The sequence below is a fragment of the Cottoperca gobio genome, chromosome 14 (assembly GCF_900634415.1).
Source record: "Cottoperca gobio chromosome 14, fCotGob3.1, whole genome shotgun sequence".
Classification (NCBI taxonomy): Eukaryota; Metazoa; Chordata; class Actinopteri; order Perciformes; family Bovichtidae; genus Cottoperca; species Cottoperca gobio.
The window spans coordinates 13,714,056-13,735,848 of NC_041368.1; the positions used below are offsets into that span (position 1 = coordinate 13,714,056).

At 40.1% G+C, this 21,793-nt stretch overlaps 3 protein-coding genes across 3 annotated transcripts; 1 reads left to right on the forward strand and 2 right to left on the reverse strand.

The window, feature by feature from the left end:
• Positions 1–2: 2 nt before the first annotated feature.
• Positions 3–4,206, reverse strand: stoml3b (stomatin (EPB72)-like 3b). The gene is made up of 7 exons (XM_029448206.1): positions 4,076–4,206; positions 2,148–2,251; positions 1,968–2,040; positions 1,770–1,852; positions 1,480–1,683; positions 1,135–1,269; positions 3–988 (listed from the first exon to the last, which is right to left on the reverse strand). Exons 1-7 carry the CDS (start codon positions 4,137–4,139, stop codon positions 800–802), a joined length of 852 nt encoding a protein of 283 aa, XP_029304066.1. The 5' UTR covers positions 4,140–4,206; the 3' UTR covers positions 3–799.
• Positions 4,207–5,275: 1,069 nt separating this feature from the next.
• Positions 5,276–14,269, reverse strand: proser1 (proline and serine rich 1). The gene is given in 13 exon segments (XM_029448607.1): positions 5,276–6,769; positions 6,912–7,044; positions 8,334–9,602; positions 9,604–9,661; positions 10,784–10,876; positions 11,217–11,295; positions 11,676–11,777; positions 12,147–12,257; positions 12,713–12,806; positions 12,938–13,032; positions 13,171–13,239; positions 13,493–13,558; positions 13,639–14,269. Coding segments are annotated over 13 exon segments (2,334 nt in total). The 5' UTR covers positions 13,684–14,269; the 3' UTR covers positions 5,276–6,649.
• A 305-nt stretch (positions 14,270–14,574) lies between these two features.
• vps36 (vacuolar protein sorting 36 homolog) lies at positions 14,575–21,260 on the forward strand. The gene is made up of 14 exons (XM_029447332.1): positions 14,575–14,670; positions 14,857–14,925; positions 15,034–15,104; positions 15,545–15,659; positions 15,805–15,894; positions 16,559–16,645; positions 17,118–17,150; positions 17,305–17,382; positions 17,757–17,891; positions 18,827–18,892; positions 19,060–19,124; positions 19,603–19,687; positions 20,346–20,422; positions 20,602–21,260. The coding sequence occupies exons 1-14, from the start codon at positions 14,575–14,577 to the stop codon at positions 20,681–20,683; spliced, it is 1,149 nt and encodes a 382-aa protein (XP_029303192.1). The 3' UTR covers positions 20,684–21,260.
• Positions 21,261–21,793: the final 533 nt, after the last annotated feature.

Consider the following 21,793-nt stretch of genomic DNA (forward strand, 5'->3'; position numbering starts at 1 on the left):
GAAAAGTCACAAGAAGTCTGTTTTATTTACGGATCAGTCCTGCTCTTCATTCAAAACATCAAGTGTGGTCAAACCTGTTTGACATCAGATATCCTGTTGCTTATGTTCAGAAACACCTTTTATTTTACAAATTCTTTCCTTTTCTAACCTTTTATTTCTAAAATCTTAATAAATCTTCAGAGACTGAGGAGTAAGGAAGTGTGCTTTTTGCCACAGTCTGCTTGTTTTAAACGTTTGACCGTAAGCCGTAAAGTTTCTACTGTAAGAATACTGTTCAATGGCCAATTTTAATAAAATGCCCAACAAGTTCTATGTCATTAAAGTTGGGAAAAAAACATAAACTAATATCGCAGATGTCATATTAGGGATTCACAAGTCAAGACAACAGAAACTTTGTAAGCAGTATGACAGAGCAAAGCTTCAACAGTCCGTTTGTAATATATTATGTTTATTTCAGTATCAAAATATGCATCTGATCAACATTACATCATATATTATCATTAATGAGACACTATCTATTATATAGTTGTAATAACATATACCAGTTTCATAATACATTTAGTCATAAACATGTAAACTATGATGACTACTCTGAATTTAATCTATATCACATTGGTTACTAGGACTGGGCCTGATCACAGCTTGACTATAAAACATAAAGGTGTTTCTATGATCTATGATCGGTCTGAATAAAATATCCACCATACAACAATAACATTATCTTGCATCCTGACAAGGATGCAAGGACGCAAGGAACCACAGTATATTTGGCAGTGAATTTGATGAGCATACTGAGATGTCACTTTCGCATGAAGGGAGTCAACATATCCATGGGCAGCGGGAAGATGATGGTGGAGTTCTTCTCTGAGGCGATGGTGCTGAGAGTCTGCAGGTAGCGAAGCTGCAGGGCTGACGGAGACTCTGCGATGATGAGGGACGCCTCCTTCAGGGCGCGAGACGCATTCATCTCCCCCTCTGCTGCAATCACCTGTTAGTTGATCAGGAAAGAGAGATTAGGATGAACTAGCCTAAGAGTAAAAGCCAGAAAATAACGCATATTGTGTTTTACAGTAAATGGTTGTATAACGCTTCATGCATGTACTGGAGGCTATGTGACATGCTACATGTCCCGACCTTGGCTCTGGCCTCTCGTGAAGCCTCTGCTTCGGCAGCCATGGCTCTCTGCAGCTGATGTGGCAGCTTCACATCTTTAATCTCCACACGCTCCACCTTGATGCCCCAGTTGTCTGTGGCTTCATCCAGGTTGAACTGGAAAAGACAGAAAGAGGAAGAGCTTACACGTGTTAGCTTACAATGGAATCAATTCATTGATTCTTCCATACCATCCATGGAGGAAATTCAATCACAAAGCTGTCGATTAAAGATGATCGAATGTCTGACACATAGGAACAAGCTTCTCTTTAATTCAATACAGATTTGATATTTGGGCCAGAGATGCCCTTTGAGAGTTTCCTGTACCTGCATGCTGTGAGCGATGCCCTCACGGTCAGACAAGAGCTCAGCCAGATTCTTAGTCCCCAGGACATTTCTGAGGGTGGTTTGAGCCAGCAGACGGGTGGAGAAGTCAGCATTAGACACGTTGGCCACAGAGGCGATAGGGTCACTGACCCGGAAGTACACCACTCCGTCCACCGAAACTGTAACTGAGTCCTTGGTCAGGATCTAGAAATACATGAGAGTTTGTGTGAATGTGTGTCCACAGATTTGAACTGAAATCTGGAATGTGTTGTTCTTTGTGCCAACCCTACCTCTTGTGGTGGGATGTCAAATGAAACTGTTCGCAGATCCACTTTGACAAAGGAATCAGTGCAAGGCAAAACAAAGAATATTCCTGTGGACAAAAAGGAAAAAACATGAATTTTCAATAATAAAAAAAAAATAATAATGTTTAACCACAAATGATATCCCCTATCCAGGATTCTCTTTTTTATTGTTAGTGTTTCTACCTGGTCCTTTAGCCTTCCTGTCTGTAATACGGCCCAGTCTGAATATGACAGCACGCTCATACTCCTGAACAATCTGCAAAACGGGCAGGAAGACCACAGCGTTCACATGCAAATTGCAACATAGGAAATTGTTTATTTTGCTCTTCAACCCTCTGTGCTCATTTATTGTACTTCACTCACCTTCAGACAAAACCAGATGGTTATGGGGAAGAGTAATGTTGTGAAGATGCCAGAGAGTATGACTATGACCCAACCAATGCATCCCAAAGACCCCGTCCGTTCAGCTAGAGAGAGAGATGAAATGCCGTGAAATTCCCCAAAACAAATATGAAATGGAATTAAAAGATGTGTAAGAGATGTGAACAGGCTTGCGTCAAGGAGAAACAAGATCTGATTGGCATAATGAGGGGATTTATGAACATCTGCCATAAAAGTAAAGAAGCTCACGGATCAGAAACCAGTTTGAAATTAACTTGGAAGTGGAAGTGACTACCAGACAGGAGTTAAGGAAAGCTTTCACCCCTCAACTTCTGAAAAGGCCAACACACTGTACGCTACACTATTAATATTGTACTTCAAAATCATAATTAAACATAAGTTATTACCGCCTGTATGGGATCCGGTTTCAAGCTTAGATCTAACACCGATATTAGTGGTTTACACGCAGAGAAACGCTCACACAAAGAGTGCAAACAGTAAAACATTTACTCATGCAACATGATCTCTGGAGTACTGTTTTAGTAATAAAAGAAGTCATTTCATACCACGTCATAGTTTCCAGCTGTCTCTCTTTATCTGGGAATGTTTAGCAATAAGGCCATCACATTTCACATGTATTCTCTTAATGGTTCATACCCCAGTACCCTTCAGTATTACACTGTCATAGGCTGATTATGTTTTAATTTTCAAAAGGCTTTAACTTCATGGCCTTTATACCACTTTGGTTATAATTTCCTCTGTCTTAGAATCCGCATATGCTCTCTCTTTATAGGTCAAACCACAGCAAATGTAGTTTCCTGTTGTGGAACATTTTACGAGCACTGTTGTGCATTAGGGAGCCTTGCAAATGCACTTACACTGTATCACATGATCTATGATAGTTACTGGAAAAGGCCATTTATGAGGATTGCTATAATATAATCCTAGTTTACATTGTGCCAATCTTCATATCTCTATGCGTTTTCAATTAAATTTGTATTCTAATTGGAACTATATACAGATTGTCATGATGAGTGATGGTTGTATGATGTGTACACAGCCGTTTATGTAACATGATCCTGTCCAACTAGTTTGTGATAACAAAGACTTGGAAAATGAATATGCAGCAAGATGATATGACATGAAAATGAGCCACTATCAACCACTAGCAACCAAATTAAGAGGCATTTACTCAGAAGCCAAACTATGTGACATGACAGCTCCTTTTTGTTCACCTGACTTCACAGAGCATGGATACACACACACACACACACACACACACACACACACACAAATGAAGGGAGATGCACACAAGCATTCAGAGTCACATGCTTTTAGAAGGGACTCTTATCTTAGTGACATGTGATTTATGTCTCCATGGCGATAGAGTTCTACATCACCTTTGCCTCACACAGGTGAGCTCCCACGTATAAATCACACGTAATTCATTCCTGCTTATATAGCTAACAATATAATGACAATGTACATTCAACATGGAACTCATGCTTTAGAAAAGAGTAAACAACTCCTTTGTTGATCTAAGCCAGGGGTGCCCAAAAGCTCGATCGATCGCGAGTGTAGTGCAGGTAGATCGCGCACCGTTAAAAAATAAATAAATATATATATATATATATATATATATATATATATATATATATATATATATATATATATATATATATATATATATATATATATATATATATATATATTCCCTCAACGGAAAACCCCGCGCCCCCTGAAATTCAAGTTTTTTGAAAAGTAGCTCACAAGCCAAAAAACTGTGGGCACCCCCTGATCTAAGCCATAAACCATGTCTGGTGTTGGTTGTATTTTACTTAACAAAAACTTAAATAATTAAACATGTACATGTAACATTAAAGCTCAGAAGAAAATATGGTTTATCTTACATATTAAATCGTCTTTGCTTATTCCTCGTCTCTTCTGGCTTTCCACTTGGTCCTCCATTTCCATGTACTGGTTAAAAGTGAGAGGGGAAGTGTGCTGAGTGTTTGTTAATGTGTGTCCGATCAGGTGGGAGTCGACATCCTTTTAAAGCTGTAATACTGCAGTATAATGGAGCTCAGAGGTGTGGCTCTGTGTGTTGGTGACGAACGAAACACAATTATTATTATGTTAATATGTAACTGGATAATCTCAGGGTTTGTAAAAATACTAGGCTATATAGTGAATGATTTATAAAAGAAAAATATATCCTATTTAGTTGCATATGAATGAAGGAGGTAAATTAAAATACCAGTAATATATAGAATAATATATTAAATGCATTTTTTTCCTCCACAATGTGTACACTGCTGCAGCTGTCACGTTGCATAGTCATGTTTACCAATCCCAACTAAATTAAACATTGCAAAATAATTTAATGATGGTATTTCCCTGAAATATAAATTACACAATGGAAAACTGAATCCTCATTTTACTTCCTTCTATCTAGAATGAGGAACTATTTAAACACCAGACACGTGTGGAAATATTGAAACAAGCTCATTTGACTCTCTTTTGGATGAGAACCTATCATTGTTATGAATGTTATGGTGTCTGCAGAAATTAGTTATGTTTAATAAAGAAAGAAAGAAACAAAAGATAGGGGAAATTCAAAATAGGAAGGCTTCATTTGTTGAATAGGAGGAACAACATGTCTTGTTGTAGTACATGGGAACATGTTTGTTACATTAATGACACTGAATTATTTAGATTAAATAGCAACGTAAAGGATTTAATAGTGAAATAACCCTTAACATTACTAACTGAAATTATAGAAATTAAATGAAAGTATTCATATTATAATTCTGCGGAAAGACTTATTCTTAGAAATAGCAAAACTATAAAACAAATAATTAAGATTTTTTAAGAAAATACACTTTTTTTTCAAATTCCTAATTAATAAAATGAAGTTAATTGAATAGGTTTGGTAAAAGGGGATAACAGCGGTCAAAGTATGATTGGAATGGATCATATCAGAATATCGGAATTTGCACCAGTGAGATCCCATGATGTTGACGTCTCATGACTTAATGTCACATGACTGAGCACCTACATGCTGATTGATATTACGATGCTCATAAAATAAGACAAACAGTGCACATCACTCAAGGTAAGTAAAGTGACCACAATCATCAGTCCAGATTCAATTATATGGTCACTTTTCAGGTTTTATTTTGCAATATTTAACAACTAGCCAGTTAATTGAGTCTTTCTCTCACCATGAACATTTACCTTTGACCTTTACTTTGCTGATAAAATAATGTATGTCCATGAGGCTATCACTTTGTGGCCTCATTTGATCTTGGCCCTCTTTTATTAAAAAATCCCATATATATAGGCAATGATTGTGAGACCTCTTTAAACACAAATAACAGCTTGTCTTCATAGGATCTGCATGTCTAGCTGTCATTAGTTATCTACGCATTATTGTATTTATGAGGCTTTCCTGTGGAACCGCACAGAATACAGATACAGCAACAGTTTCAGCAACCAGCAGTTTACTGACAAAATAATAAAAAAAAGGGCAAAACAGACAAAACAACACAGGGCAACAAACATCGTGTCTATTACTCTCAACTGTCTCAGAGTGTACTGAGATGTACAGTAAATGAGGTAAAAATTACAGTTTTCATTATGTTGCAAAGCATTACTGAAGAATATAGACCTTTTATATCTTAAGTCCATATATAAATCAGAAACATCTGCACACAGTATCTCTGGTCAAATACTGTAATAATAGCACTAGCAGGGTGACATCTTTCAAAATGCATTTGTAAACACATGTACATCGCAGTAAACTGCCGACAGCCACGAGAGTGTGTTCAGTGAAAATAACACACACATGAGTGGAACTGGCAGATGCAATGCTCTCACCCTTGACACAGCACGAGGGTTAAAACACATGGTGTGTCCACTTCAAAGATGACTGTGACATACAGCTCAATTTACCATAAGTCACCTAAAAATGTCACATCATAATACAATATTCAATTCAGGATAATCAGCCAGTATCATACGCATGTCCTTTCCACTGAGACTATATAGAAACACATGAGGATACTGTCACTTCATTACATGATATCATGTACATTTTTCAATTTCATTAGTCATTAATAAATGTTGATAAACTTGATTAAAAACAGTCAAGTCCAGCTAACATTTAAAACCAGTCATGGTATACTTGTAAAACCTAACAACTTCGACAATTGATATTTACAACTGTTCACTATGAATAATATAGGAAATATGCTATATATCTCCCCCACACACTATTTCAACTGCTTTCATGATAGTGTTTTCTTGTCGTAGTAACTCTTGGCTGTAACATACACATTATTGAAACCCTCCTATCTGCCCTGTGCTCTTCAGGGATCAAGGACAAACAATAAAACGTGTCAACTGCTGGGGGGGGGGGGAGGGGACAGGGGACGGGGGTCCGTGTGTAAGTGTACTCCTTGTTTTAAAGTATATAGTTGGTTTCACTGCCAACCCAACTGGGGGTGCAGGCCTGGTTGGAGGGGGAAGGGGTTTCCTGGGCCTGGAGGGTAGTTGGCAAAACTGTTGGGAGGAAAGTTCTCCAACCCAGAAGAGGGATGACCCTGGAACAAGACAAATAAAAGCAGTGTTATACCAAGCTGCGAGTCTTTATCAAGCTGACATTCAAATACTTTTACTCTGCCACCAGAGTATTGTGTGTGTGTGTGTGTGTGTGTGTGTGTGTGTGTGTGTGTGTGTGTCTACCTGTAGCAGGGCAGACTGCATGGCTTGGTTGTGGAGGGCAGCAGGAGAGGCAGAGGAGAAGCCTGGCACCCCGGGGAAGGAGAGTAAGCCAGGGAACCCACTGCTTCCTGGAGGCTGGAGTCCACTGCTCAACCTGTAACACGCAGAATAATTACTGTACATACATAGATACATATACGTATACATAGACATCTTAATTATACTATGCCACATTGGGACTGGGTTTTTACAACAAAATGCTATTAACAGTGCTTACAGATCAAACCTTTTATTTGAATGTGATTAAATACACAAAGGTTCTGGTAGATGGAAAACAGGAACATATTTCATCATTATCATTTTTTATGTACTTGGTATGGCACTTATGTAAAGGAATTGTTCAGCACTTTGGAAAATATGCATGGTGGAGTGTAAGATGACAAGATCAATATTACTCTTATATCTGTCTGTTTAACAATAAGGCTCAAGCTTAGCTATTAGCTTAGCTATTAGCTAGCTTAGCTTAGCACAAAGACTGGAAACAGCCACGTTTCTGTCCACCTCTAAAATAATTGATATCTCCTTTTGTGTAATCCTTAAACAAATAATTCAAAAACATTGTGTAACTCGCCAAATGGCTGTTCTATGGGAAGTCATGTGATAAGTTTGTCTGTCCAGTTACCAGGCAACACTTCAGGAAGTCACTGCTCTCATCTTACTCTCTGCCACAAAGGGAATAAGTGCATTTACCAAAATGTCTAAAACTTCAAATCTAGAACCAGGTCTGTGTGCATGGTGTAGGGGAGACTGTATAATGTGCCAAAATGTGTGTTTATGTTTCAAATGAAGATATAAATGCTTGTATGAGAGTGGATACTTATAACAGTAGTAGATAAATACTAGTGTACAGGTGGTAAATGGTTGGATATGTAATTCTTCTTAAGTGTACTTGTGTTTATATTTTTCTTTTATACTTTCACCATGTATAAAGATTAAAAAGTAGAACTTGCTTGCTCATGTAACAGCTCCTGCAATACTTCCACCACTCGCTTCTTAAGTGCATGAAATGTCAACTAAAGGTGAGGCGTGTGTTTGTACACGATGTGTCATTGACAAGATAACATACTAAATATATGGCCCACTTGGAAAGATCTGTCTGAGACACAAACCAAAGTCTAGGCCGGACCCTTCAGAGCAAAGGTATAAATGGACTTCGCACTTATAAAACCCAAAGTGGAAAATCGATGTACATGATTATGATGCCATTTTACAAGTTAGTGGAAATTAACTTAAGATCCAATTCTGACCACAAACTACTTTGGTTACTAGAAACTCAATAGGACTACTGTAACAGCCAGCACAATTGGCATACACAAAATAAATATTAGGAAATAAATATAAAATCATGAGGTTTATTTTAGATATTGTTTAAAGATCGCATACCCAGGCTGGAAGTTGGAGCTGAAAGCAGACGCAAAGCCTGGTAAAACCGGCGATGATGATGGAACTCCAGCTGCGGCTGCTGCTGCTGCGGCTGCTGCTGCCTGCAGTGGTGCCACCGATGCTACTGAAGATGAAGAGGCTCCTGAGAGTCCCATGAATGAAGACAACACAGGGCTCCCAGCACCGTGCCCTCCTGAATGCCCCAACCCTGGGAAGCCACCGGGGCTAGAACCAGGCGGAAGGCCTGGGAACATAGAGGGGGCAGAGGTGAGGCCCAAACTGAAAGGGGAGCCTCCACCGGGGTTAACGTTGGGACCCAGGCCTGGGTACATGGAAGCTGTTGGATGATTAGAAATGTTGCAAGTGGGAGGCATGGATGAAGGCATGGAGGAAGGAGGGAGAGCGGAAAAGTGGGACAGGCCAGGATAATGAGAGGGTGCTGGGCTGGAAGACAGAGCTTGGAGGCCAGAGAGAGCAACAGCATTAGAGAGTGAGACTTGAGGAGAACCTGAGGGGTGTGACAGACCCAAGGAACGTGCCAGGGCAGCCTGCGCAGAACCTTGTACCACAAGAGAGCTAATAGACGGTGTGCCAGAGCGAGAGGTGCCCTTGAAAGCAGAGGGCACAGGGCTGTTACTGCCACTGTTACTTCCCCCAGTGTGTCTGTTCAGGACTCCAGCCTGAATCATGGCCGCCTGAATCTGTGCAGAGTGAGATGGGGAAGGTTTGGGACTGAGGCCGGGGGCAGAACAGCTCGGAATAACTGGATTGGACGGTCCAGAGGGAGTGTAGCTTCGGATTACGGAGCCAGAGGGGTTACCTGCTTGTAGGTGCATGCCAGGGTGGGTGAGTCCTGACTGGTGGTCTGCGGACTGGGAAAATACCCTCTGCTGAGTTGAGCCCATGGAGTTTGTCTGAGATAAGGGGTCAGGGCCGCTGCGGGAGGCAGGGGTGCCCGGTCGGGAAATGGAATGGAAGGGGGAAGGGGAGAAGCCCCCGCTGCCGGGGACAGGAGTTCCACAAGGGGTGCCTGAAGGGGTGTGGGCTTTAATGACAGAAGAGGGTGTAGGTGTAGAATGGCCACTGGGGGTCTGTGGACCTGCTTTGATCACAGATGGGGATGGAGCAGGGGAGTGAGAGGGGGCATTAGGGTTGTGAGAAGGCACCATGCCGGGGAAAACTGGTGTGATAGGGGTCGTGGGAGGCGGTTGAGCAGGAGAAGCCTGAGGTGGGATAGGGGTGGAAGGCGTGGACCCATGAGGAATGAGGAGGGGTCCCGCTTTTGACTCCAGGTGTGGTGTGCAGCGGATTGCCTGGCTTGGCGTAACCTGGTGGGAGGAAAAAGGTCAGAGTTGGTGAAAAAGGTCATTTAAAAATGACGACTACTGTCCTCTGACATGGTGTTTGAATCAACTAAGAAAAAGAACTGAAATACATAATAGCAACATAGCTACGTTACATAGTTTATTTCTCTTTCTGATCAGAAGTATTATTTCATTCCAGTACACAGATAGAATGGGTTAAAATCCAACAAACTATTGCAGAGGAAGCAATCCAGTCACATCTATAAAAAGGAGAGGAGAGACACAGCATGGAGGAAAAGCCAGAGAAAGAATCCCTGCGTGCAACTTATTACATGGAAATTCAAAGAATTTTCAAGATTAGAATGTGTCTTCTTCTTACCTTTGGGGAAATGTTTAAATAACTTATTTGGCTTGATAAAATTTACTTTCATCACACACACAATGTGCTTATCTGTGCTAACACTGCTATGGACATTTGTCAATTCAAGGCAACTTTACACATCTCTGTGTGTATGACCACATACTGTATGTCCCCAAAGGCCCTAAAAGATGTATTTCAACTGTGAAAACTGATGACAGCAGCATGAGAGTGCATTCAAAAAAATAAGTTAACCCAAGCGTTAAATGCCAGCACATAGCGATGATTCCAGAAAGATTTAGTTTGAAGCTATTCCCAGTCCAGGCAGCCCAAGACCCATCCTCACAATTCACCAAAGCATACTTCTACACTGACTGACCAGAAAACAGAAGCACCTGCATGTTGTACTGCAAAAAAAAAAACACAAAACGTTTTTGACTACGGTTTGTGTAAAGATACCATTCTGTGGTGTTGTATTGGACTGTCTAATATTAAACATATATTTACATGTATCTCGAACAGTTCTAAATGAAAGGAATCATTACATTGTATGGGGGGGGGGGGGTACTTTTCTGGTCACTCAGTATACTCCAGAAGTAAGAAGCACATTCTTTGCCTGATAAAGGCGTTAAACTTGAGAAGTGCAGGGAAGCAGCATGCCAGGTAGTTAGGCAGCAAGCTTCAAGGACTGTTTATTTGCTCATACTCACACACTCACACACTCACACACTCTCACACACTCACACACTCACACACTCACACACTCACACACTCACACCAAATCATACCTGCTACTTTGTGGGTGGAGTTGTAGGGGGGAGGGGGCACGCTGGATGTTATAACCCCTCCCACAGAAACAAGGCCTGCGTTGTTGTACGCACCTGAGTAGCAGTTGCAAATATTAACAGCGTCTACTACACATTCATACACACACGCTCACACACAAATGTAAGAGTCACACACACACACACACACACACACACACACACAACGCTTTGCATTACTAACTATACCTCAACCAATCCCAGATGGCAGTAAAAAGAACAGCTCCTTATTTTACCTTAAAACCACTCAAAGCAGCATTATAAATCCCTCAATTGTCTGAGAGCCCTCTATCTTACATACCTGTTTTCTTATCATTGACACGTTGCATACAGTGTTCAGTTACAGGGCAGGGCGGGGAAAGTAGAGATAAGTGTGTGTAAGTGGGTCGTTTCTTACTTGGTGCGATGGTGGCATGGGGTCGGCATGGTGGTATAGGGTAGGGCACGGGCCGATGAGGGTTGTAGGTTGAGGGAAACTATTAAAGTATGAAAACAAAAGATATTAAAAGCTTAACCGATGAGCCAGTTCTTTCTATCTTTCATAGCTTCATCAGTCACCAGGACATATAGGAACAGCTGGAGTAGTACAGTGTGCAAAGTTCATTTAATCCGTTAATTTGTTCTTACTCGTATATTACTTATTTGTTTCTGTATGCGTAAGCCCTCAATGGTGCATAAAATACTCCCATCCTTGTCCATCATTATCTTATATAACCAGCGAATGACATGTAGGTTGTTTTTATCATGTGTAAGCGATATAATTAGTCATGTGAGGCCTCATCACTCAGTTATATTTTTTCTCTGGGGACTCCTGGCCTTATTACAGTCAGTCAGTGATTCCCATTCTAGTGCTTACAGGTTTGAAAGGTCCAATAATACGAGAAGAAATTCCTTTCCCCTCAAGACTGTTAGAAGTGTCCTCTTTCTTCTCGCCTTCTTTCTTTACTGGAGGGATTCCCTGTGATCACAAACAAAATACATTTTTACATGGTCAGGCTTTTTTTGAGCAGACAAAGAAATCGTGCCACGTTTTCTGTCTACTTCAATTACAATCAAAAAAATCTATTTCAGCCCAATTAAATTATTTGCTATGTCACTGACAAAGTTTTTGCCACACTGGTGAGAAACCACCTGAAATCACCAGTAATCTTAATTGTATTCAGCTTTCATATGTAATTTACACAATGTTGTTTATTACAACGTTAGTATAACAGTATTCAAAGTAAAATATCAACATTTTATGGGCCGAATTACAAACCAAAGAAAATTAAATATACATCTTTATTTTGTTCAGGAAATCTCAACGGAGAGCCATGCACATACTTACAGGGAATGTGCCACTAACCAGGCTGGGTTTGCCTTTAGGGTATGGATTTCCTGGTATCATACCGCAGGAGGAGATCATGGCGACAGGAGCCTTGCAGCCAACCTTACATACCTAATGCGACAGAAGTAGTATTATTTGACAAACTGTGTGTGTGTGTGTGTGTGTGTGTGTGTGTGTGTGTGTGTGTGTGTGTGTGTGTGTGTGTGTATCCATGCTGTGAAGTCAGGTGAACAAAAAGGAGCTGTCATGTCACATAGTTTGGCTTCTGAGTAAATGCCTCTCAATTTGGTTGTGTACAGCATGCAATACAATTATAATAATTACTAGGGATGTCAAAGATAATGAATTAACACATGCACACCGCTGTTTTAAAAGCTTACATTTTAGATTGCTTTATTTAATTATTTTTTAATTGCATCAATTGCTTGTCCCTGTACATTTTGCAGTTGTTCCCTGGAGCTTTATGGCTACCAAAGGGGACTTCACATGAGAAAATATGGTTTCTATGCTAACCTACCTAGAACACAAACAACACCAAAAGTTTGAATTCGTAAATTTGGACTTACTTGCTCCAGTATCCTGCGAGCCCGCTTCTTCTCAGACAAGTGTATGCGAAACAGATCCTCCACAGGACGATAATTTTGAGCATCTGAAATGTTCCTGTATGGGAACAGATGTCCAATATTTAACAAGTAACCAATTAGTTGAACCAGACCGGCTTGTATTTCAATACAACATTTGAGTTGCAGTTTTTTAAAGTCCATTCAGGGTACTTAAATAAATGTACTCACAAAGCTATTAGTTCCAGGACAATCAGTCTGTCCTTTGAGAAGGTGAAGCAATTCAGGACATTTGCAACTTTGGTTGTAGGAACTGCAACCATTTTCTAAAGGCAACAGAATGAGAAACATAGTTAACCAACACTTTAAAACATACCATTACTGAGGTGGCAATTGTACACTTTTCAGAATGAGATGTATTAATTTAAACTGTACACTTTGTTTGCTAAACACATGTTACTCACATGCTGCAGAGCTTTAACTGCTTTGATCTGTGGCTCTGCCCATGAGAAATACTTCAGTATCTCCATCACCTGCAGATGTTCAAGACAGTGTTACAATTTACAATAACACTAGAGCGGCTCAAGTGCATACTGAAAAAGTATGAAAGGCCATGACACTTTTGATAACACAACTTTGTTGATAAAAAAGATATTTCGATTTGTTATAACCATATTTGTGTTAGGCATGCAACATCCTATTTATCTAGTGTGGTGAGCTGGAGGTTCTGCTGCAAATAAACTGAGAGATAAACATCACGTGACAGCGTGCTGTTTGGACAGTTACCTGCTCACTGGAGAAATACCCATGCACCTGCTCTATGGCTTTGATCCGCTGATCGGTCAGGACGCACTGAAACACAGAGTGAAGAATTAGCAGTTCATTCCAAATGTTAAATTAAACAGACAATTTGGGAACATACACTCACTTACCTTTCTTATCTCATCCAAGACAATATCAAATGACTTCTTATCCATGTTCGTTAATTGAAACAAACGTTCGCCTCTTTGTGGATAAACAGATCTTATACCACACAATTGGTAAATACACTTTTTACAATACAACGGATAAAATGATTTAAGATAAAATGCATTCGGATGACTTAAAGTCTAAATACTATATAATTGATCCAACGTTACTCATTTAAATTCATAATGCCGCCAAAGCTTAATTCATAGTATTGCATATTCGCTGTAAATCATTGGCTGCGTAATAAAGTTGCATGGTATTTACAGTCCTCAAATAAAATAAAACTTTTCGCCCATGAACAATGACAAACAAGAGAAGCTGTGTCTGCAGTGCAAAACCTGTCTGCACCAGATTTGTCCGCAGCTAACAACAAGCTAGCCAGCTACAGCTACCTTAATTCTGAGCACAGCTCAACAGAAATACACTATAAAATGCGGATTTTTCTGTACATCTGTGCATTCAAGCTTAAGTTAAATATATTGCTAGCGATAATTACGATAGAGACTGGAAAATGTAGAAATTCACAAACAAATTCATAATAACGCGCTCGGATAGATAGCAGCAAAGATGCTCTATAGCTTCCTCTGACAGCTGGCGCTAGTAACGTCAACACCGGAAAGGACCCATCTGAGGCAGCCTGTTAGAAAAGACACCGTGTAGTAAATTATGTAAAAATAACAAAGATACAGCTAGCTTGGGTATTATTTCTAGCAAATAAATAGTTATATTATAATCAAAACAATCATTTAAACAATTACATTTAATTTAAAGTATTGTATTTTATATTTTAGTGTTTCTGTTCAGGCAGCGTCAGGCCAATTTTGGACAGCGTACAGGAAGTAAACATAAAATGTTCTCGGCAGAGGAGTAGAATAAGGAGTATTTTTATAATAGTAAAAATGGACCGCTTTTCGTGGTCAAATGGGCTCTTAGAAATAAACGAAACTTTAGTGATTCAGCAACGAGGTGTCAGACTGTATGACGGTGATGATAAGGTATTTTTCTAATAGTTTGTGGCCTAACAGAAGCTAAAACGTGCATGCAACAATGTTAATAAAGTAGCTGAATAGCGCAGCATTATTGACGGTGCACATACGGTGATGATGAAGTTCAGCTACATCATTATGGTTTTAGGTGATACGATACAAGAAAATAATATAATTTTTCTGTCATTGTACCAGGCTAAACTGGATGTTGGAGTTGCCTTGTTGAGCACCCATCGTTTGATCTGGAGGGACGTTAAAAATCATGTAAGACAGCAGTGATTGTATGACAATCGGTTCTATTGTTCACATGTTTGTCTTTTTACATTTGCTGACTCTCGTGATGACTTCTGTGTTTTTCCTTGTCAACTGTAGGAATGCTGCATAGCCATGCCCCTGTCACAGATTCTCTTATTTGAGGAGCAGGCTGCAGGGATAGGAAAGAGGTGAATGTCAGAAAACAAATCTTGTGGTTTCTATCAACAGAAATGAGAAATAGGATTTAAGTAATACATTAAAACATGAGAAAACAGCATTATTTTGTGCTTTTATACCTAAATGTGTAATTTGACCCACAATTCTTAAATCAAGGTCCACATAATAGCTTTTTTTTTTCTGGAGCTGGCAACTGCATCCTATTGTCTTCATCAGTGGATGGAGTATTCTCACTTGTCATCAGGTGAATTAAGTTGGGAACTTTGGTCACATGATAACTGGTGGTTGTATTTGGGGAGAATATCATAGCCTCCTGCAGTTGAAACGCTGGAAAACATTTGAAAGTGTGTGGAACTTGAGTTAGGATTCTTTTAAACTGTTAATAACTACAATCAATTCAGTCTACAAGAAGAAAATTGTTGATTAATTATTGGCACATATTATCCCGTAGTGCCAAAATAGTCATCCACCTGCACGCAACACCTGACAACAAGGAGCCGGGTCCCTACCAACACAGCAAGTATCCCTTCATCAAGCTGTCCTTCAAAGAGCACGGGCAGATAGAGGTAGTCTCACTTATACATGAAGCTTAAACAGCTCTTTGCTTTAACCTGTTGTAATTATTGTTTACCTTGTTATGAGCCTTCTTAATAGTGACTCTTTGTTTGATTCTTTATTACCTGAAACTGACGTGGTGTCATTTGTTTGCAGTTTTACAGGAGGCTCACGGAGGAAATGACTCAGAAGCGATGGGAGAATACTCCAGTTTCACAATCCATCCCAACAGGAACTGTCTCTCAGGTTAGAAACCGAACAGACGCTCCTTCTCATTCAACTAGAATATTTTCCTTTCCACTGTCTTTTATATTCCTGGATTTCTTTTAAAATTCAGATGCCAGAAGATAATGCGATTTGTTTTCACACCACACTCCACAGTGGTGCCATTTAAAAGTTTAATAGGTAATGTATGTGGGAATAACACTCCTGTCAATTCAAATTGTGTTCCACAGTATGGCAGTGTTGCGCCTATACTTTATACAGTATGTATTCCTTTTCTTTTTTTTCTTGGGCTTGAATATCAGAATTTCTCAGAATAATCATAATTTCTGCCTCTGACTATTCACTGACACATGGTACATGGTACATGGTACTCAATTGGTAGAAAGTGGCATTACAATCTATTTAAGTAAAGTATCCTACAGCAGGACTCACAAAAGTAAAAGTAAGCTTCTGTGTAGTCTGTAACTCTCTTGTCATTTCAATTGCATTAGGTCATGTGTTTCCAAATGATATTACATTAATCTATTTTATTTGGTAAACACTATGAAATCATATACTAGTCACTGAAGATGTATTGATTTTTGTTCCCTCCACATTGTTTGTCTTTCCTTGTCTTTTTTAGGCTTCTTTTAAATTGCCTGTGTCTTTCATTATGTGTGTTTTTCTTTCCTTTGTGGTTATGTAGGCAGGAAGGACACGTGCTGTGGGGATTGTTGGCATTGAGAGGAAGATAGAGGAGAAGAGGAAAGAAACAGACAAAAACATTTCTGAGGTACTGTAGAGCAAAAATACTGAGAAAAGTGAAGTTTTGGTTTTAGCCAAATTTTGACGAAAATAACTGTAGACATACTGAGAATACATAGTGTGGTGTAGTTATTTATTTTTTGTGCCAAAGACTTGTCACCATCGTAATTTATTGTAACTGACATGAATTCAAGCTGACCACAGCCAGCTGTCACACTCGTTAGTCATCCATCAAGTTATGTAATATATATGTTATATAACCGCTGTTTCACATAATGTCTGTATGTGTACAACTGACATATGTAGCTTTATAAAAGGTAAGACACTGAAACAAATGTGAGTTTAGAGCCAGGGAGAATCAGTTTTATCATCTGCCTGAGGAGGGGTAAGGGTGCTGTGGAAAGATATTTAAATGATATCTGTAGCCATTACTTTTTGTAGTTTATTTAATTGAGAACATTTTTAAGCACAATTACCCATTAAGTCTCTTTTTATTCCAGGCCTTTGAGGACCTCAGTCAGCTGATGGTGAAGGTAAAGAAAGCTTTCATTTGTATGTTTACATTTTCCTGTAGTTGTTGATTTATAACAGAATTATTGACCTTTTTGAAGTCTTCTTTTATGTTTAAATGGTTAAGCTCATATATTGCTATGCGTAGGGATTTTGATTGTCTACTCTAACTAACAGGCCAAAGAGATGGTGGAGCTGTCCAGATCTATAGCCAACAAGATCAAAGACAAACAGGGAGACATTACAGAAGATGAGGTAAGAACATGACCAACGTAAATCAGACACTGGACGTGGTTTCAAATGACTATACATGTAGCAATAGTCAGTGTACATTTTAAATCATAAAAGCCTATCAGTACTACTCTCCAACCTCACTGGACCATTACACACACAGCTGATGGTGTTATTACATGATGATGCTACACCATGCATTTTTTTCTCTTAACTGCCCACAATTTGGTTTTAAGTATAAGAATGCCTGTGGACCGTTTTTCTTTTTTTTCTACTTTTGTCTTTCCCACCAAAGAGCACCTACGTTACACTTGTTTGAACGTACGAGCATTTTATATTACATTTATTTGGTTTTCAAGTAGTTAGATTTTTATTAAAATGTATGTTCTGCTTTATAGACGATACGGTTCAAGTCCTACCTACTGAGCATGGGTATTGCTAACCCTGTTACCAGGGATACATATGGATCAGGTACACATTACCATATGCAGCTGGCAAAGCAGCTGGGAGATATGCTCCAGGCCCCTCTAGAGGTAGGTGTGAATTTTTGGGTGTCATGTGTTTTCAGGCTAAGTTTAAAACACAAATGTCCGCGTTACGCTTTCCGGAATGTCCACGTTACGCATTCCAATTCCGGAATGTCTGTGTTACGTGTTCCGGAATGTCCACGTTCCAATTGCGGAATGTCCGAGTTACGTGTTCCAGAATGCATGCGTTCCGAATCCAGAATTTTCGCGTTTCCGGAATGTCTGCGTTTCCGGAATGTCCGCGTTTCCGGAATGTCGACATTTCTCGTTTTTCATTCCGGAATGTCCGCGTTCCAATTCCGGAATGTCCGAGTTCTGCAATGTCCGCGTTCTAATTCCGGAATGTCAGAGTTCCGGAATGTCCGTGTTCCAATTGTAGAATGTACGCGTTTTGGAATTGTAGAATGTCTGCATTCCGGAATGTCCACGTTCCGATTCCGGAATGTCCGCATTCCAATTGTGGAATGTCCGCGTTCCGATTCCAGAATTTCCGCGTTCCGGAATGTCTGTGTTCCAATTGTGGAATGTCCGGGTTCCAATTCCGGAATGTCCGCGTTCCAAAATGTCCGCGTTCCAAAATGTCTGAGTTCCGGAATGTCCGCGTTCTGGAATGTCCGAGTTCCAATTGTAGAATGTCCGTGTTCCAGAATGTCCACGTTCCTTTTCCGGAATCCCCGAGTTCCGATTCCGTAATGTCCGCGTTCCGATTCCGGAATGTCTGCGTTCCGGTTCTGGAATGGGGACACAACAGGGAAATTTACGTTTTTACAGCAAATGAACAAGAAAGTATAGTGGCGAGTACACAATTAAATACAATAAAATAGAGTAACAGTATTATAAGTACACAGTCGTTGTCGGAATGTCCGGTTGTCCGCGTTCTTGTCCCTGTTATGCATTCTCACTTCTTACTCTCTTTCTACCACCACTCGCTACTCTCTCAGGAGCGTGGGGGTATGATGGCTCTCACTGAGGTGTACTGTCTCGTCAACCGTGCTAGAGGGATGGAGGTAATGCTCACACAGACACGCACACAAAACAACTACAGATCATACTTGAGTGGGCATGTCCCTGTCTGTTAATTCTAGCTGAATTGTTTATAGCTATCTATAGATTCACGCTACGCACAAAAATCTTTGGTATCCTGTCAAATACTGTGACCCCCCCCTTTCCACAGCTTTTATCTCCAGAAGATTTGGTAAACGCCTGCAAGATGTTTGAGTCGTTAAAGCTCCCGTTGAGGTGAGTTTTAATTGTCTTTGTATTGTATTGTTTAATTTATCTATGCACATTTTCCTACATTCCTTTATGTATAGGCCAGGCTATGTGTTTATTAAAGGAATATAGGGCAGGGTGTTGGCGCCTGCTTCACAGAGGCCAGACTCTTCCTGCCTGGCTTCCTGTTATTGGAAGTATTGTCCAGCCCTCTCTGACTGTCATTTCCTGACATTTCCTGTCACTTCCTGTCACTTCCCATAGTTTCAAAAGAAACTCTGGCCTGTTTCCCTGCCACGCTGGGCCTTTTACCCCCAGACTGGTTGCTGTTCTTTATCTACTGTACCTATTTTGCCTTCATAAAAGATCATTCAGCATAAATCTCTCTCTCTCACACACACACACACACACACACACACACACACACACACACACACACACACACACACACACACACACACACACACACACACTCTTTCCTTCATCCATCTTGTCCTCTTTGTAGGCTGCGTGTGTTTGACAGTGGTGTGATGGTGGTCCAGCTGCAGTCTCACAGCGAAGAGGAAATGATCGCCTCAGCACTGGACAATGTAAGTTTTACCGTTACAAACATTATACTGACATTGACATGCTTTAGACCAGGGGTGTCCAAACTGCGGCCCACAGGCCAACTGCGGCCCACAGGCCCATTTTTAATTGGCCCGCAGCAAATTCTAAAAGTATAATGGAATATGGCCCAGATAGAAACGTGCGCTTGAATGTTTTGTACTTCTTAGTTCTAACACAGAAACACAGTTTTGACTTGTTAAAACATCAAGTGTCAGATAAAGCTTGTGCTTTAGATTTTTACTCGATTGCATGTGATGAGAGCACAGATGCGACAGACACCGCACAGCTGTTCATTATTTTTGCGGGGAGTTGACGATAACTTTTGCGTTACGGAAGAGCTGCTTGGTCTTAGGAGTCTAAAGGGGACAACATAATTCGAGCATGAGGACTTTACCACAGAGAATTTCAAGCTTTCCTGTCTGATGTCGAAGCTGAATACGGGGACACACTCCACCATTCTGGCTGAGTCGCGGCTCCGTGCTGCAGCGGTTTTATTCCCTGAGATATGCCCGATAACTTATTTGTTTAACAAGCTTGAGATATATCCATCCCCTTTTCCCCCTCATCCCACCCCCCCCCACTCCCTCTGAAGTTTTGATCTCATTCCCTGTCTTACCTCTTCATCTTCCTCTTGTTCAGGTGACCGACAAAGGCTCTTTGACTGCAGAGGAGTTTGCAAAGCTCTTGGGTCTCTCTGTTCTTCTGTCTAAAGAGCGGTAAATTCACTCATAGATACAGATAATACAGTCTGTGTGTTTTGCTACACAATTTTGTTACAACAATGAGAATATTCACAGTTGTCTTTTGTTTCTCATTTCATTGTTCTTTTAATGCTGCATTCAGTCCAACGTGTTTCGTCTTCATGTCCTCTTTTCTATTCCCTCCTTGTCTTTAGGTTGTTGCTGGCTGAGAAGGTGGGCCACCTGTGTCGAGATGACTCTGTTGAGGGTTTGAGATTTTATCCAAACCTCTTTTGACCTGGTTACAGTCATTGTTGTTGAGATAAAAAAAAATAAAAAACGTAAACTGGGCTGCACTGTCTCTGCTGGTAGACTGATGCAGTACCACTACATGTACATGTGGTGTACAGCAGCTGAGTGCGTGCTGTACTTTGAGCACAATAATGAATTTATCCAGTCTGGTCATGATTTTTGAGCAGTTGGTGTTGTTAGTGCTAGATCTCTGAACATACACTGTATGTGCTACCAGCTCTTTTCTATCTAGGTCTAAAGAGCTAGACTAGTCTTTAAGACATACTTTTCCAGAAACTGTTCAAAAACCTGCAAATAAATACTGTACCTGCAGCAAAGTGTTCCCAGGTTTGCTCTGCTTCATAGAGTGATTATCACGTGCGTTTAGTAATAAATGGGTTAGGGAAAAAAGACTTAAGGGAATATACTGTGTACTTCTTTTTCACACATTCTTGTGTCACAGAGCGTATACCTTTTTTTTTTTTTTACAAGTAGTGCGGGTTGTTATGAAAAGTCTATAGCCACTGATCACATGTTTTCCTAAACTAAAATATATTTCTGCAATAAATAATTACGGAATGAAGCTTCTCATGCTGTCTCATCTTCTGAAGAGGGAACATGCCCAGGTGTCCAGGTTTCAATTCATTTAAATAACATGCGTCACCTTTCATCTTGTTTTGGTCTGTCGAGCTTGTCCATCAAAACGTGATTCCTGTCTCTTCACCAGTCCACTGTCATTTAATGTAATAGCTTTTGTCTAGATTACATTCAAGAAAAGAGCAAGATAAAACAAAATGCCTGATCTGCTGCCAGTTTCATTCCCAGCTAATGAATCCCTTTATTGCAGAGGTTGTGTTGTAGAGATACCAGTTGTGACTGTTTTAAAGCCAAGCTGAAATGTAAGCACCATGTTAATTGATGCAGTGAAGCTTTAAAAACAAGTGCTGGTAAACTCACATTAACTATATCTACTCAGGATATTATTTACAGAGTAACTGCATAATAAGTAATGAATGCGTGAGATGAACATATTGTAATAAATACCACCTGGTCGAGCTTCACGTCGAAACTTTGCTTTCAGCTAGGAGTGCTATCACTATATTTTATTTGTAATCT